The sequence below is a fragment of the Protobothrops mucrosquamatus genome, unplaced genomic scaffold (genome assembly GCF_001527695.2).
Source record: "Protobothrops mucrosquamatus isolate PMUCROS unplaced genomic scaffold, P.Mucros_1.0 scaffold1860, whole genome shotgun sequence".
NCBI classification, from domain to species: domain Eukaryota; kingdom Metazoa; phylum Chordata; class Lepidosauria; order Squamata; family Viperidae; genus Protobothrops; species Protobothrops mucrosquamatus.
The window spans coordinates 28,197-42,909 of record NW_015387989.1 but is presented as its reverse complement, the minus strand read 5'-3'; the positions used below and the strand labels follow the sequence as shown (position 1 = coordinate 42,909).

General features: G+C 50.4%; 1 protein-coding gene across 1 annotated transcript in view; it reads right to left on the bottom strand.

Annotated features, from left to right (window-relative positions):
• The window catches only part of SLC5A1 (solute carrier family 5 member 1), an 18,800-nt gene extending 4,398 nt beyond the window's left edge, over positions 1-14,402 (bottom strand). Inside the window, exons 1-11 of the mRNA XM_015823395.1 lie at positions 14,343-14,402; positions 11,478-11,582; positions 9,683-9,788; positions 9,368-9,448; positions 7,273-7,493; positions 6,089-6,224; positions 5,889-5,996; positions 5,313-5,463; positions 4,101-4,269; positions 1,684-1,899; positions 1,041-1,143 (exon numbers count right to left, since the gene is read on the bottom strand). Coding sequence (XP_015678881.1) covers positions 1,041-1,143; positions 1,684-1,899; positions 4,101-4,269; positions 5,313-5,463; positions 5,889-5,996; positions 6,089-6,224; positions 7,273-7,493; positions 9,368-9,448; positions 9,683-9,788; positions 11,478-11,573 — 1,387 coding nt within the window. The 5' untranslated portion in view covers positions 11,574-11,582; positions 14,343-14,402. The remainder of the gene's footprint in view (positions 1-1,040; positions 1,144-1,683; positions 1,900-4,100; positions 4,270-5,312; positions 5,464-5,888; positions 5,997-6,088; positions 6,225-7,272; positions 7,494-9,367; positions 9,449-9,682; positions 9,789-11,477; positions 11,583-14,342) is intronic.
• Positions 14,403-14,713: the final 311 nt, after the last annotated feature.

The following is a 14,713-nucleotide window of genomic DNA, read 5'->3' as shown; positions in this document are numbered from 1 at the left end:
TTAAATAGGGAATAATTTTTAAAAATTTTCAAAGATTTTAAATATGACACAGCTATTAATATATTTGCTTTTTAATTGGTTTTATAGGGGAAATGTTTTTTTGTGTTGTTTTTTAACATGCTGTGAGCCGCCCTGAGTCCCTCTGGGGAGAAGGGCGGCATAGAAGTTTAAATATAAATAAATAAATAAAATAAATAAATCTAACTGCCACATCACGTGGTCCACATTTTACTATTTTAGGAAGGAGGATATCACAACCAACCCAATCAGATGCCTATCAATTGTTGCCTCTATTCAAGAGCTCACAAACATACCGCTTCACTATCTGTTCAAGGATCTCACTCAGTACAGAAACTAAGTTGACAGGTCTGTCATTTCCTTTCCCTCCTTCTTTCCCCTTGAATATGGGGTCACAATTGCTTTTCTTCAGCCTCCTGGGACTTCCAGGAGGTCCTTAAAGATCAAAGCATTCCAGACAGATGACTGTCCAACCTCTACGTGGACACCTCCAGGGAAGGGGTGTCCTCTGCTAGGTCCTCTGGGTCCTTGATCCCACTGCTGAACCTGCCTACTTACTTATTATTAGGAAATTTCTTTCTATCATTCCATGAGAATCTGTTTTCCATAACTTAAGATCATTAGTCCATGTTTTGAACTGCAGGAGAACTGCCTACAGAAGAACTCCTGACCTTCTTCTGAGAGGCCCCTTCTTGGCCTTTGAAGAGGGTTGCTATATTCTCCCTTTCTCCAGACTGAATCTGCTCTGAACCTCTGCTGCAGAATCCTTAACTAATAAACGCATATTTGAACTATTCAGTCTTCTTGAGGGCCATCAAAATTCCTCCTGGCATTTGTTTTTTTTTTTAGCATCCCAACCTAAATTTGATTGCCTGAAAAGTGATGGCTCTCTAATGAGCTCGGATGCCTGTGAGCATATTGGCCAAAAGTCTGATATCTAGGCCAGATAGATTAGGAGAGGTCCAGCCTGGTCTGTCCTGGACTTGAAATAACTCGAAATCTCCTGGTAAAGGTGATCTCACCTGGTTCCTCCTCATAGTCCTCCACTCCCTGCATCATCTCCCCTGCATCCAGATCGACACGTTGTTCTTTACTGTTGCGCAGAGTCCAGCAAAGACGATAAAGCTGCTCAGGAAACAAAGATAACAACAATGAAGCAGGAGCAGCTGAAATGACCTTGAAGGAGGACAGGACCAAGCCTCGGCCTTGGTTCAAAAGGGACTGCTAGAAGTGCCCTGATAACTCCACTACGCCTACTCCCTCTGTACCCAATACCTCTGGCAGAACAACACAAAATTTTATACAACTGCTCGTGCGGTGTTGAACTTCCCAACAAGATGGAAGTGGGGAGATGCGCCCCCAGAAGGCATCCCATCTAACATGGCTTCAAGCCGGTTTCCGCCCACCCTGCTGGCTTTCGCTTCTGCTGAACGGGAGGTGTGGCTGCCTCAGATCTGAGGGCCCCAAAGGTGGCGATGAAGGGAAAGGGAAACGGCTCTTCCTTTGATTCTCACCCATGTTGGGCGTTCACGATAGGCTCAGGGACTGAGAGTCGGTGAGCCACTGTACGCTGTTACCCACAGATATTTCTCCACATGTGGCCAAAATCTCAGGGAAGAGAGAACTGAGGTGGGGAGGGTCAGGAAGAGGAGGGAGACGGCTTACATGGACGTCGTCAATTGGCTTGGTCAGGAACGAGACGATCAAAATGAGGGTGATGCAGATAGCAAAAAGGATGATAGCAAAATAGAGGTAGTGAACTTTACAGATGACCGCTGGGCATTCACTGGGCACAGCACAGCTGCCGGTTCCATAGGCGAATTCTGCAAACATTCGAGACAGCCCGATTGCCAGTCCTATTATCAGGCCCCAGAAGGCCCCCTGCAACAGAGAGCAAAATGCACTCAGGAGGACCTCTTCCCCCCTCACCTCCATGCAGTCCTCAGTCATTCTTTGGACTCACAACTGTACACATAGCATTGCGATAGATAGATAGATAGATAGATAGATAGATAGATAGATAGATAGATAGATAGATAGAGAATAACACAGTTGAAAGGGACCTTGGAGGTCATCTAGTCCAACACACACACACACCGCTTGAGCAAGAGAGTGTCAGATCTGACATCTTCAGCTTGGTGCCTCGCTGGCATCCTCCCATCATTTGTTGGAGGGGGGGTAGAGATGACCGGGGGTGGGTGGGTGGGTGGGTGGGGTGGAGGGGGCTGACAGGTTTGACAGAAGCCAGCAGTGTGAGAACCGGCCTGTTCCAGTCTTCCAGGCTGCGGAGCCTGAGAAAGGAACGGGAATTGCACCAACAGGTACCAAACATCTAAGAGGTTTCCTTCCGTGAACTGAATTCAGGACATTTTAATTGATTAATGTTGATTATTAATTTGATAGCTTTAATTATAACTATAAGCTAAAAGAATGTGGGAGGGAGGGAGGGAGAGGGGGGGAATTTGGAGGGCTGGATCTCTTGATCCCACCAGTTTCTAGCTCACGTTCAGGAGCTTTTTCTCATTTGACTCTCTCCTCAAAGAAGAAACCACCACAAGGATTATATAGGCAGTCCTCGACTTTCAACAGTTCATTTGTAGTGACCGTTCAAAATTACAACAGCACTGGAAAAAGTGAACTATGGCCATTTTTCACACTTACAACCGTGGCAGCATCCCCACAATCGATTGCCTGTTCTTGTAATCAGATCACTGAAAACTCAAGCAAAGCCCTAAACGGGGGCCTTCGTGAGGCGCAGGAGGTTGCTTTAGAAAATCCCTTGGAGGCACAGAGTTGGCATCTCATGGGCCTTTTAGTCTGGAGGCTCCTGGCTTGCTATGCTAGTAGCCCTGATTTGTTTGTTTGTTTGTTTGTTTGTTTAACTTATGCATGCCCATCTCACCAAAGGTGACTCTCGGCGGTGGCTGGCTACATCCTAAAAGCCGCATTTGGGTTTAGTTTGCTTCCACCTGAGTCTTTAGTCTGGGTCTGGGCTGAGTAGTTAAATGCATAATGAATGATCCCTTGCGGCGATCCTCAGCAACTCAGCTTCTTTGATGCAAGGAGATGATGGATTTAAAAAAAGAGGGTGCTTGATGAGGCTGAGGAACACATAAAAAGAGGAGAGAGCAGAAATGGGGGGGGGAGTGGGTGAGATCCGAAGAGATTTCCAGGATGTCCTCAGAAGAGCTGCAATTGTTGTGAGACACCAGAACTGACTGAGGGGGTCGGAGGCAGAGAGGCTACCTGGGCACCTGGTCAATTTCAGGGGGCTCTTTGCACTGACCCCCCCCATGGCCCCAGGAGAGCCTCCATGGGAGGCAGGAGCTCTGGTGGACGTGCTCTGCAGAGGGTAAAGAGGGGGGGCTGGCCCAGGGGGAGGGAAGGATGGTGAGGTGGCGTCAGATCAGCCCCTCTCAGGGAACTCTGGAAATCCTTTGGAAAACCAGGATCTGGGCAGCAGTTTTGCTGTTTGAAAGCAGCACCAGGAAGACGCCGGCAGCCCAAAAGAGGAGAAACACCCTCCTGCCCTCCGGCCTGGCAGGGAGTCTGGCTTAGCCCCGGGGCTAGGAGCCTCCCAGGGACCGATTGCTCAGGAGCCCCGATTAAGAAATGGATCTGGCCAATTGATCTCTTCAGTCTAATCAATCTGGCTGCAGCCAAAATAATTACACTGACCAACATATGTGTTAATCAGATAAAAAGTCTCGTGACGAGTAAGCAAAGCTCTTAAATCGAAATTAAGACGAACACCTGCATCAGCCAAGGGAAAGACTGCAGCCTGTGAGATGGGCTATTCACCTCTTTCCCAGGCTCTTCCCACCTGTTCCTCCTCTTGTGCCACGGAAACCACGCCATGCAGCTGCCTTTCCATGTCCTGGGCACAAACACCCCTCCTTTTGTGAGGGGATTGGCCTGCAGAACTTCCATGGGCTAGAAGACCCTCCAGCCCTGAAGCCGGCAGGGGACCTCCAGCTTCTCTTTGGCTCCCTCCCAGCTGGAGAGGCAGAGAAAGAAAGGGGCCCCACCTGGCAGGGCTTGGCAAGGGGTTGCCCCCCCCCAACCAAGGGCCAGCTGCTCACCTGCTCATTGACTCTCTTGCAGAAGATGGCCAGGAAGAAGACGGCAGCAATGGGCGGTCCCAGGAAGCTAGTGATGGATTGGATGTAGTCAAAGAGCTGCCCACCTTGCGCAGACTGGATCACGGGCACCCAGGCGATGCTGATGCCAATCAGGCCCAGGATGAAAAGCCTGGGAGGAGAAGGCGGCAGAGAGAGGCATTGGGTGACGCTGTCCTGTGCCAGCCCAGCCACTGAGCCACAAAGCCGCCCAAGAGCCACCTTGGCAGATGGATCTGAGCTCATCCACATTTGTTTCAGGGGCGGCTGCTATATTTACATTTATTCATAGATGCCTGACTGCAAGGAGACGCTGATTGTGTCTGTATGTTTTGGTTTCTTTTTCCAGCTTTTGTCTTCTATGAATATTGTGTGTTCCTTTTCTTTGTTTTTTGTCTTTAGTTAATTGCAAAAAGAGCAGAGGGAGTGTGGTTGTGGCCGCGCAAATGAAGCCCTGCCCATTTTGTATCCGCATCGCACAGAGAAAATGGGGGGGGGGGGAATTTGACTTTTTTGACTACTCCTGCAGACCCCCTTCACTTGTTTAAAGGGACAGATAAGCCTAAATTTCAATAAACAGCCCGATCAACCGAGTCACTTGGCGGGTTGTCCCTCCTGTCAAGCAGCTCCTTCGCGAAGGAGACAGGAAAGTCGGCCATCCTTCTTATCAAGTCTGCAAGGTGCGTCCTCAATTAAGCCAGATGCCCTCCAGGGGGCGCTGCAGAACTGCCCACGCCAGGGAGCTCTCTGGCCCAAGAGTGACCATCTCAGTCCTTGTGGACTTTAGATAGGAGGCTGTGCAGAACAACTGGCGGACTGGCCCTCAACCTGCAATTCTCAGGTGAAGAACGGCATGCAGAGGAAAGGTAAAAGCCGTTCCTTGCTAGGCAAAGGTCTCCAAAACGGCACCAGGGGCTCCATAGTCAGATTATTTGCCCTCTGATGACTTGCTTTGATCAACGTTTTCATTTCCAAAGCCCGGAAGCTTCCTTCAGCCACAAAAGGAAAAGGGAAGCAGTCTTCCCTGCACTGCAGCCATTTTGGGAAGGTGACCAACGCAGGTTTCCCAAGTGCCAAAAGGGTCCCTAAGGTGTCCGGCCGCCCTCCAGCTGCCCTTTCTTGCAATCCCCCCTTTGCTGAGCCCTCGCTGCTGCCGCTGCCGCCAAGCACTTTTACCTGCCGACAATCATGAGCTCCTTCTCCTTGGCCATGGAGCGTATCTTGGTGTAGATGTCCATGGTGAAGAGGGTGCTGGCACTATTAAAGATGGAAGTGAGGGAACTCATCAGCGAGGCCAGCATCACAGAGAGCATCAGGCCTCGTAGCCCTGAAAAACAAAGCAGGGGAGGTGTGAATAGGCAACGGTTTGGTGTGAGCAGCGCCTGTTGCGGGTTGCAGCAAAAGCTGGCTTACTGCGCAGCCACACGGAGGAGAACTCAACCATCTGGCCTAGCAACCCAATGCCCAGGAGCACAGCTGGGAAAAGGCTATGTGATCCAGGGGTGCACTCATCATGCCAGAAGAAGCACCTCCTCCAAGTGACCTAAAAAAGCCACTAGGCATCATAATCGCTTTAGGATCAACCTGGGATTCCTGCAGGGGCCGCCTTTTTATGGCAGACTCTGGGCAGAAGGCAGCCAGGCGGCCTGTCAGAACCCTTTGGGACACACGATCCTGGGCACGGACCTCAGCCAGCATTGCAGTCCAAGGCATAGATAACCCAAACCCACCCACCCCCCGGCCTCCTCTCACCGTCTGGCATGAGCTCCACCACCATTGTTGGGTAGGCGATGTTTGAACAGCCAACCTCTGTCCCACAGGCCTCCATGCACACCGAGGGAACGACACACGCCACTCTGTCTGTGGGAAGAAGGGAAACCGCGGCCCTCGTGAGCGAGCTGAGCAGGCTGGCGCCAGTCTGCCCTCGGTCTCCTGGGGGGAGCAGCCCTCACCTTTGTACAGAATGCGGCTGATCATGCCTGGCATCACCATCAGAAACATGGGCAGCAACTTCAAGTAGCCACACATGATGCAGCCCGCCTTGACATGGGACATGTTTTTCCCCGAGAGGCATCGCTGGACAATGACCTGCCCAAGAGAGGGGCAAATGAACAAGCACAGAGATAGAACATGGAATAATAGCATTGGCAGGGACCTTGAAGGTCTTCTAGTCTAACCCTCTGCTCAAGCAGGAGACCCTGCTACGTCATTCCATACAAATGGCGGTCCGGTCATTGGGACAAGGCCATCCTTCGGAACAGGCCTTGGAAATGACCTCTGCTCTGTGCCATGATTTTTCCACAAGGGCTGGCCCTGGGGCAAAGGTTGTTCTTGACCAGGGCATCCCAGATTCAGACATTGCTTGGCACGGTGGGCCTTTCCTTACTCTTGTGGCAAGGTCGCTTTGCTTTTAGAGAGATAGATAACCTTTATTGTCATTTCTTACTGTGGGCACATTGGCACACATTAAAAATGAAATTTAGTTGCTTGCTCTCAAAAGTGTGCACATACATAACATACATTTAAACATGCTATATACAATGGGGAAGATCTTTGGGTTCTACAGGCCCACCTCACCAGCACCGTGGCAGAGCCCGTGGTTGGCGCAGCTTTTTACGTAAGACACTCAGGCTAGATTCACATGATACACTGAGCCACAAAGGAGTCAAGTAGCGTTTCAACTTCTGGTTGCACTGATTCCTTTACAGTTCAGTGTATCCTGAAAATTAATTAGCTTCATTCCATAAGTCACCATTCAGTTAACTTACTCAACAACATGCAATCAACCGTAGTTTGGGAGCAGATGTCTGGAATATTTATTTATTTAATCAATTAATTTAAATGCCAGCCAGAGAATAAGATTTGGGACTGGCGATGTCCTCCCAGCTGCCATCCAAAGACCAAAATGATAATCAGCCTGCCTCTGCCCAGCCCAAGGCCACCCTCGGCTTTAGAAGCCCACCTTGAAAAGTGTGGCTAAGGCAGTGATCTGGGCCCACGAGTCCAGTTCTTAATGTCCTGGTTCCTAAAGCCGAAGTTTGTCTCTTTAGGTCTCCAAGCGTAGGATCAGGGCGATCCCACAGAGAAGACCTGTGGGCGGGGAACATCAAAAATACCGACAGCGTCATGACCCTACCTGGTCAGTGCACCAATACCACAATGCCAGAATGCTCAAGCCAAAGATGAGTCCAGGCCAAGGGAGGTCGCCGTCCACAGGGTCCCGGAAAATGTGGAAGGCATCTGGACGGGGAGTGTAGCACTTTTCAGGGATGGTCACATTATCGTAGGAGATGTTGGATGGGATGGCTTTCATGTACGATTCCAGCAAGCCCTCATATCCTCCGACTTCCTTAAATGCTGAAGAAAATCACACGATCCGTCAGGACAAGCAAGTCTATGACAAAGCCGAAGAGTTCTCCTCTCCCGCACACCCACGTGGTTGGACACACATCAGCTCAGGTGACTGTTGTAAAGGCAGAATTGGGCCATTTCCTAGAAAGATCCATCTTGGAACCTGACCAGTTATGGCCACAGCTGAGTCTGGTACTTTGGGAGATTCAGTTCTGCTTTAAAAAGAACGCCTCCGATCCTTACGCTGCTGCAGGAGAAAACTGGGTTTGCGTGTTCAGTTGAATGTGCGTGGTTGTGTTTGTGCAACATGCTTACTCTGGGATTAAGTGAACCATTTTCTCAGTTCACACAATGTATAGAGCCAAACACTGATCCCCACAAGCTGGGTTCACACAGCACGTTAACCACCATTATTTTTTAAAATCAGTCTGCATTGTTTACTTATTAAATTTACAAAAGCAAAGGAAAAGCAAAGGGGAAATAAAGAAGAAAAAATAGATGTAATTTTTACAACTGCTGCAAAAATAAATGTTAAAAATCAAGATTTCATTGTTTCAACAAAGCAGCCAAAGAGTGATGCTGCTAATGATCAGAGATGCTAGACCAGGGATAGGCAACCTTGGCTCTTTTATGACTCATGGACTTCAACTCCCAGAATTCCTGAGTCAGCTATGCTGACTCAGGAATTCTGGGAGTTGAAGTCCATAAGTCATAAAAGAGCCAAGGTTGCCTACCCCTGTGCTAGACTAAATAAATGCCAACACACCATAGATAACTTTAGCTGGAAGAATCCAGAACACACAAAGACTCTGGCAACCCCCATCACTAAGACAAGTTGAAAAAAGCAGAACAAAATTCCCAATCCAACTTCTCTAGCTGAACCCCATAAGCAAAGAGGCACCTGAACCTAACTGGGTTGTCAACATGCCCCACTGCCCACCGACCATCGCAGAACACCACATCCTTCAGAACAAACATGGATGATGCAAGTCAGTTAGAGTTCTCTGCAGCCTTGGAAGCGGGGTTTAAAACCATCTGCCCTAAGGCCAACAGTGGCACACAGACCAGAAGAACGCAGACGCAGAACCAGCTCAAACTAGAGTCTCAAAGACCCAAAGAAGGTCCAAACCATCACATCCTCCCAAAAGACAAGGGCTCAGCCATAGTTATCATGGACAGAACACAGGACAGACAGAAAGCTACATACAGTGAATCCACACCGATGATCACACACCCAGTGCTGTGGAATGATTTCTCGTGTGTATGTTGAAAACTAAGCTAGATCAGAGCCAGCCCACCATATTTAGAGCTGCCTAAATTCCTAGACCCTTCCTCAGTGAGGGGGTGGGCATGTTCTCTGGCACCCATAACCAAGAGGCTAGAACAACATGAGGAAAAATATCCTACAGGGAGGAGTTATTAACCAGCTTCGAGAAGGAGAGCGTTGAGGGTCTTCAGACCAAGGGGGCACCACCATCTGTCTCAAATGCTTTAGCAGATCCTGCACAGAACAAGGGGTTGGACTAGAGCAGTGTTTCTCAACCTTGACAATTTTAAGGCATGTGGACTTCAACTCCCAGAATTCCACAGCCAGCATTGCTGGCTGTGGAATTCTGGGAGTTGAAGTCCACATGCCTTAAAATTGTCAAGGTTGAGAAACACTGGACTAGAGGGACACTGAGGTCTTTTCCAACTCTGTGATTCTGTGATTCAAGCGCCTCGTGTCTGGGCGAATCTGGGCTCCATTCGGTCTTCTTGAAAGCAACTCCCGGGTACCCAGCTAAAATCCTTCAGGGTCTTTTGGAGGTCTCCCCTGAATTCCAGCCATGGTGTACCTGGGGGCAAGGCACTTTCAGGGCTGGTTTTGAACTCGGGCTTACCAAAGACGGTCAGGATGACGGATCCCACCAACATGATGCAGGTCTGCAGTGTGTCTGTGTAGATCACGGCGGCAAGTCCTCCTGCCAGGCAGAGCGAGGGGAGCAGAAGGATAAAGGGGTAAAGGGAGAGAGGAGGCCCAGGGCCAAGCCGCCCCCCTCCCCAGAGAAAGTCCTTGGGCTTCCCTCATGCAGGGAAATGGGCAGGGGGGAGACGGGGAGGCTTCCCAGGCACCAGGGGGCCCAAAGGTTTGGGGGCTGAGCCTGCTTCAGCAGCTGACATCAAGGCTGGGAGGCTCACCTGCCAATGGGACTCACCTGTGATGGTGTACAGGGCAGTGATGGTCAGCAGTATGATAATGGCCACATAAATATTCAGTCCCATAGCAATTTGGATGAATATGGCTCCAGAAAATATATCTGCCTGTGGTGGGAAGGAAGAATTGGCCCATTAAGCCAGAGTGCCAGGCAGAGCGGCAGCAGTGCCCCAAGGGGCCTCGCCAACCTCCCGACCCGGAAGGCCTGTGCTGCACAAAGACGTGGCGAGGGCTTCCTTTTGTGTGGGCCTCGTTACAGGGGTGCCCCAGGGGAGCAGTAAGGGAGGAGTGGGGCCGGAGGAGGTGTGGCTGCTGGTCCTGGATCAGCCATCTCTACTGCCACCAGTCTCTGCTCCCTGGAAGCAGAGAGGATAATGGCTGGCAATAACCTTAGAGACCATCTAGTCCAGCCCCTGCTCAGGGAGGAGCCACCACTATGGTCTTTCTGATTTAAGTAGTCAGACTTAAATGGGGGTGCAGGGAGAGCGGGTCCTCCAGACTCTGGAAGTTCACTGGAGCCTGGGATTGTTGTCCTCCTGAGGGCATGGACTCCAGCCTGCTCCTGCAATGGACTGCGAGTGCCCCCTCCTCCCTTTCACATGCAACAAAGTGGGGTGGGGGCTCTGCACCTGAGCATCCACGAACGGGGCCCCACTAGGAGTCTGGTCTCAGCCCTGCCTTCCTCCGCCCTTCCACCTGACTCATCCAGTGCCAAAGAGGTAATTGCAGGTGTGGAGTAAAAGGTGTGGCTTCTTGAAGGCGCTGCTTACGGGAACTGCAGCGTCCCCACACTCTCCCAGCACCTGCACCTCCTGCATGGCCTCATGCAACCTGCTGTGGTAGGGCTGACCCAGGTCTCCTGGGGAGGGACGCGGTCTCCCCCTCGGAACTGGCTGTGCTAGTTTGCAAAAAGATGGTGGGGCTCTAACAGAGTCTGCACTCTAACAGAGCATGGCACTCTTTCCGTTGCTTTGGCACTGCCTGCCTGGCACGAGATGGAGGGTCTGCCTGCAACCAAAGGGCCCCAGCACTGCTCTCTTTGCCCTTCAAGGCAGAATCGTCTGCATCTCTCCCACTCCCATCGTGTCCCCTGCCTCTTGGGGGGGGGGGTGCCCTTCCCATCCCATTAGAGTTTAATCAATAACCCTGATAGAGATCATTTATTGCCAGCTAGTGAGAGAAGGCAGGGGCCTTGGGTTAATGGGCACAATTAACTCCTGCCCTTTGTTCACTGGTCAAAGAGTAGCATCATGGGGCACAGTGCCCTGGCCTTAGAGAGAGAGAGAGAGAGAGAGAGAGAGAGAGAGAGAGAGAGAGAGAGAGAGAGAGAGAGAGACCCCTCCCTTGGACTCACTAGTTCCCCCCCCCAAGGCTTCTTACAGCCTTCACTCTTGAAAAGAAGGGCTTGTAGGAAGCCATCTGCTTTGGAAACAAATTCAGGCAGCCATTTCTTTGGGAGCCGAGGGAGAAGACTTCCTTCTGGACTGTGCCCCTCAGAGGTCCATGGGAAGATGGGGGGCTCAGGTGTCTGGGACTGTGATCCATCCAGCCCAGATGTTGTGAGGTGCGAATATCCAACCCTCATGATGGGAAGGTTCCCCAAGTCACTGGGCCCATTGCACGGCTACCAACCCATTGGAAGGGTCTCAAGACCCTCCTTTACCTGCCCCTCCACTCTTGATGCTCCCTCAAAAGCCCTAGAGGCATCCCTTGGCCCTTCCCTGCCCCCTGAGCTGCAGGAAATGCCATGAAGTTTCCCACCATGATCCTGGAGAGGATTCAGCTCCTAAACTCACCGAGATCTTCGTGAAGATGTACAGGAGCAGAGAAAGGACTGACAGGTAGATCTGAATCCGTTTCCCTCCGAAGCGCTTCTTCAGATACTCTGGCATGGTGACCACCTGCGAGGGAGGAAAAGGTGCTGTTGGGGGGGGGACATCTGGTGGGGAGGATCCCAAGAATGGCAGAAGCATGGATTGAAAAAAGAGGGGTGCAAATTTTGGCCCACCATGCAAAAGCAACCTCTAGGACAGGGTTTCTCAACCTTGGGAACTTTAAGATGTGTGGACTTCAACTCCCAGAAGCATTGCTGGATAGGGAATTCTGAGAGTTGAAGTCCACACCTCTTAAAGTCCACGCGTCTTAAATTTTCCACGGTTTAGAAACCCAACTCTGCCAAAAAGGCTCTTCAGTGACTAACCAGGAGAAGGGTGGTTGGCACCTTCCTCCCCTCTCCCTTTTTGGCTTTCCTTTCTCCTTCTCAGAGCTGACATCCGTGTAGAACGAAGGACCACCACATTCACTTTGCTTCTTCTCTTGAGAACGGGGGGGGGGGGGGGGAAGGGCCACAGGAGCAATTCTGCTGAATGTGTTTAAGTTACAAAAAGAAAAAAGATCTACGGAGCCCTGGATCTGGGGCCAGCCTGCTGAGAAACCTGGCCCATGTCAACAGCATCCTTGCAGGTAAATAATCACCTGGAGGGGCAACAGGGCCAGAGATGCTCTTTCTGTAAAGAAGCCTCTGAACTGAAAGACCTTCTTGCTAAACCTCTTCCCGGGCCCCACGTGGGCCTGGCCCAGGCAGGGGAGGAGTGAAACAAGGCGGCACTGTTACTTCTTTGTTATTCAGTTTTTATGGACATTCCATGGCTGTTGTCTGAGCACCACCCTGAATGCTGCAGGCAGACAGCTTGTTTCCCCGTGCAAATCAAATAACGAAATATTCTATTCTGACTCCAGTGGGCCCAAGTCTCCTGTCCTCCTTTTTGATCACTTATAACTGAATGACAGCCAAGCAAAGATTAGGGTGGTCTCGAAGCAAACCTCAAAGTTTGAACTAGATGTCAGTCGGGTGGGTGGAAGTGGGGCCAGGTGGTTGGCTTTACCAGCATTTTTGGGCCAACTGAGAATCCAAAATCTCACTTTTCACCAAGTCCAGAAAAGCTGGTAGAGCTTTTTGGGCATTCTTGTATATAAGAGGGATCCAAAGATGTTCCAGCTGCTGCCAAGGTCCTTGTGGCCCTTCTCAGAGCTGAACGGTGGCCAGGAGGTCAGACACTGTTCCTTGAGTCCATCAATCCAAGATCTACCCATCTGGATGCAGGTCTGCCCAATGGTGAGTAGAGCAGGGGTGTCCAGTCTTGGAAACTTTAAGACTTGTGGACTTGAACTCCCAGAATTCCTAGCTAGCAAAGCTGTATATCTTCAGGAAGATGCTGGTGAGTTTAGGAGCTGAGTCTTCTCCAGGCTCGTGGAAGAACCTCATAATGGGGACCTTCATGGAGCTCCCTGTAGCCCAGGCACATGATGTCCCTCCACCCTCAGAGGGTGCGGAAGGGCCAGGGGGTGCCTCTAGAGCCCTTGAGGGAGCATCAGGATTGGAGAGGGCAATTCCCTCCTTCTTATCCTGGGAGTTGACATCCAGAAGTCTTAAAGTTGTCAAGATTGGACACTCCTGGACTAGTGCTTCGCTGAAGAGACGTCACATCTAGCCAAGGCTGAATTTCCTGACACCAGGCTTGGCCCCATAGACACAGGCATTCCATGCACCTGGAAGTTTAGTTCCTGGAAGAGAGACGCAGCCGCCCAGGAGAGGGCTGGCAATGGAGAGTGGCTGATTTGGGCAGACAGAAAGATCAATGCGAGTTGCGGCAAGGAGTTGCCGGTGTCTTGTGTCTATTCACACGCAGCCAAGTTTTGCAGAGTTTCTCCCATGCTCGCTTCACTGTCCCCCCATCCCAGGTCTAAGATCGTCCCCCCCCCCCCATCCCAGGCAGAGCAGCTGAAAGGTTTGCCCACATTCTTCTGCACGGATGTTGGCAAAACCTTTCTTGCTCCTTTGAAGGAAAAAACCCTCCCTGCCCCAGATGGTATTTATGTAAAATATTTACTTGAACATAAGGATCCGACGTCACCTGGCAAGGAGCAAAACTCTGCTTAAAGCAGGCTGATTATGGAGCTCCCTTAAGAAACACGGAGTGTAGCTGGGTAGGGTCTTTCCCTATGCTCTGCTGTATTCCCCAACTCAGGGAAGCCGATTAGGGGCGCTGACTTGGGATCCTAATCCAGTAGCTCCTCAATTGAAAAGTTTTTATCTTAAATATTTTAATGTTTTACATTTTCTAAATATGTTTAATTTATTAAAACGGTGGTGCATTAAATAGCATTTTAGTGCTTAAGTGGGGTATTAATTAATGAGGTTTATGAGACTAAATAGACTGCCTGGGAGATCTGAAATCTCATGAATATCTTAGTTCCCGTTTTCCTTTACTTGCCTCTATTTCTCTCGCTCTATCCTTGGCTGTCATTTTATAATAATAATAATAATAATAATAATAATAATAATAATAATAATAATAATAATAATAATAATAATAATAATAATAACAACAACAACAACAACAACAACAACAACAACAATAATAATAATAATAATAATAATAATAATAATAATAATAATAATAATAATAATAAAGTTGGAAGGGACCTTGGAAGTCATCGAGTCCAACCCCCTGCTCAGGCAGGAACCCTACACCATGGGTCTAAAGTTTCTGTGGCGATCCGATAGATTGTGCTGCCCAGAGTCCCCAGGACAAGCCACATCCCTTCGGGGAGACCCTCCCCCAGAAGCAGCGGGCAGAATCACTGAATCATCTACTCACCCCGGCCTTGATGTAGATTGGCACAAACACCCAGCCGAGGATCACCACGATCACCAGGGCCTAGAAGGGGGGGAAGAGGGGTTGACTCTGTCTCTCCCACAGGGCCAGGCAGGGAGGGGAAGGCCCCCCCACCCACCAAAGCAGCCCAGCCCAGCCCCATCACGTGCAAGCAAGTGTCTCTTCCAGGTGGGGCATCCAAAGGGCTTGAGTGGTCTTTTGCCAACCTGCCCCCCCCCTCCTCCAGGGCATCCACTCGCCAGTTAGTGGGGGCCAGGGTTCTGCAGCTCAGCTGGAGACGGGCTCAGGAGGAGATTTCCAGCTGAGATTCGCGCCCAGGACCGACAGAAGGGGAAAGTACTTACGTTCCACTC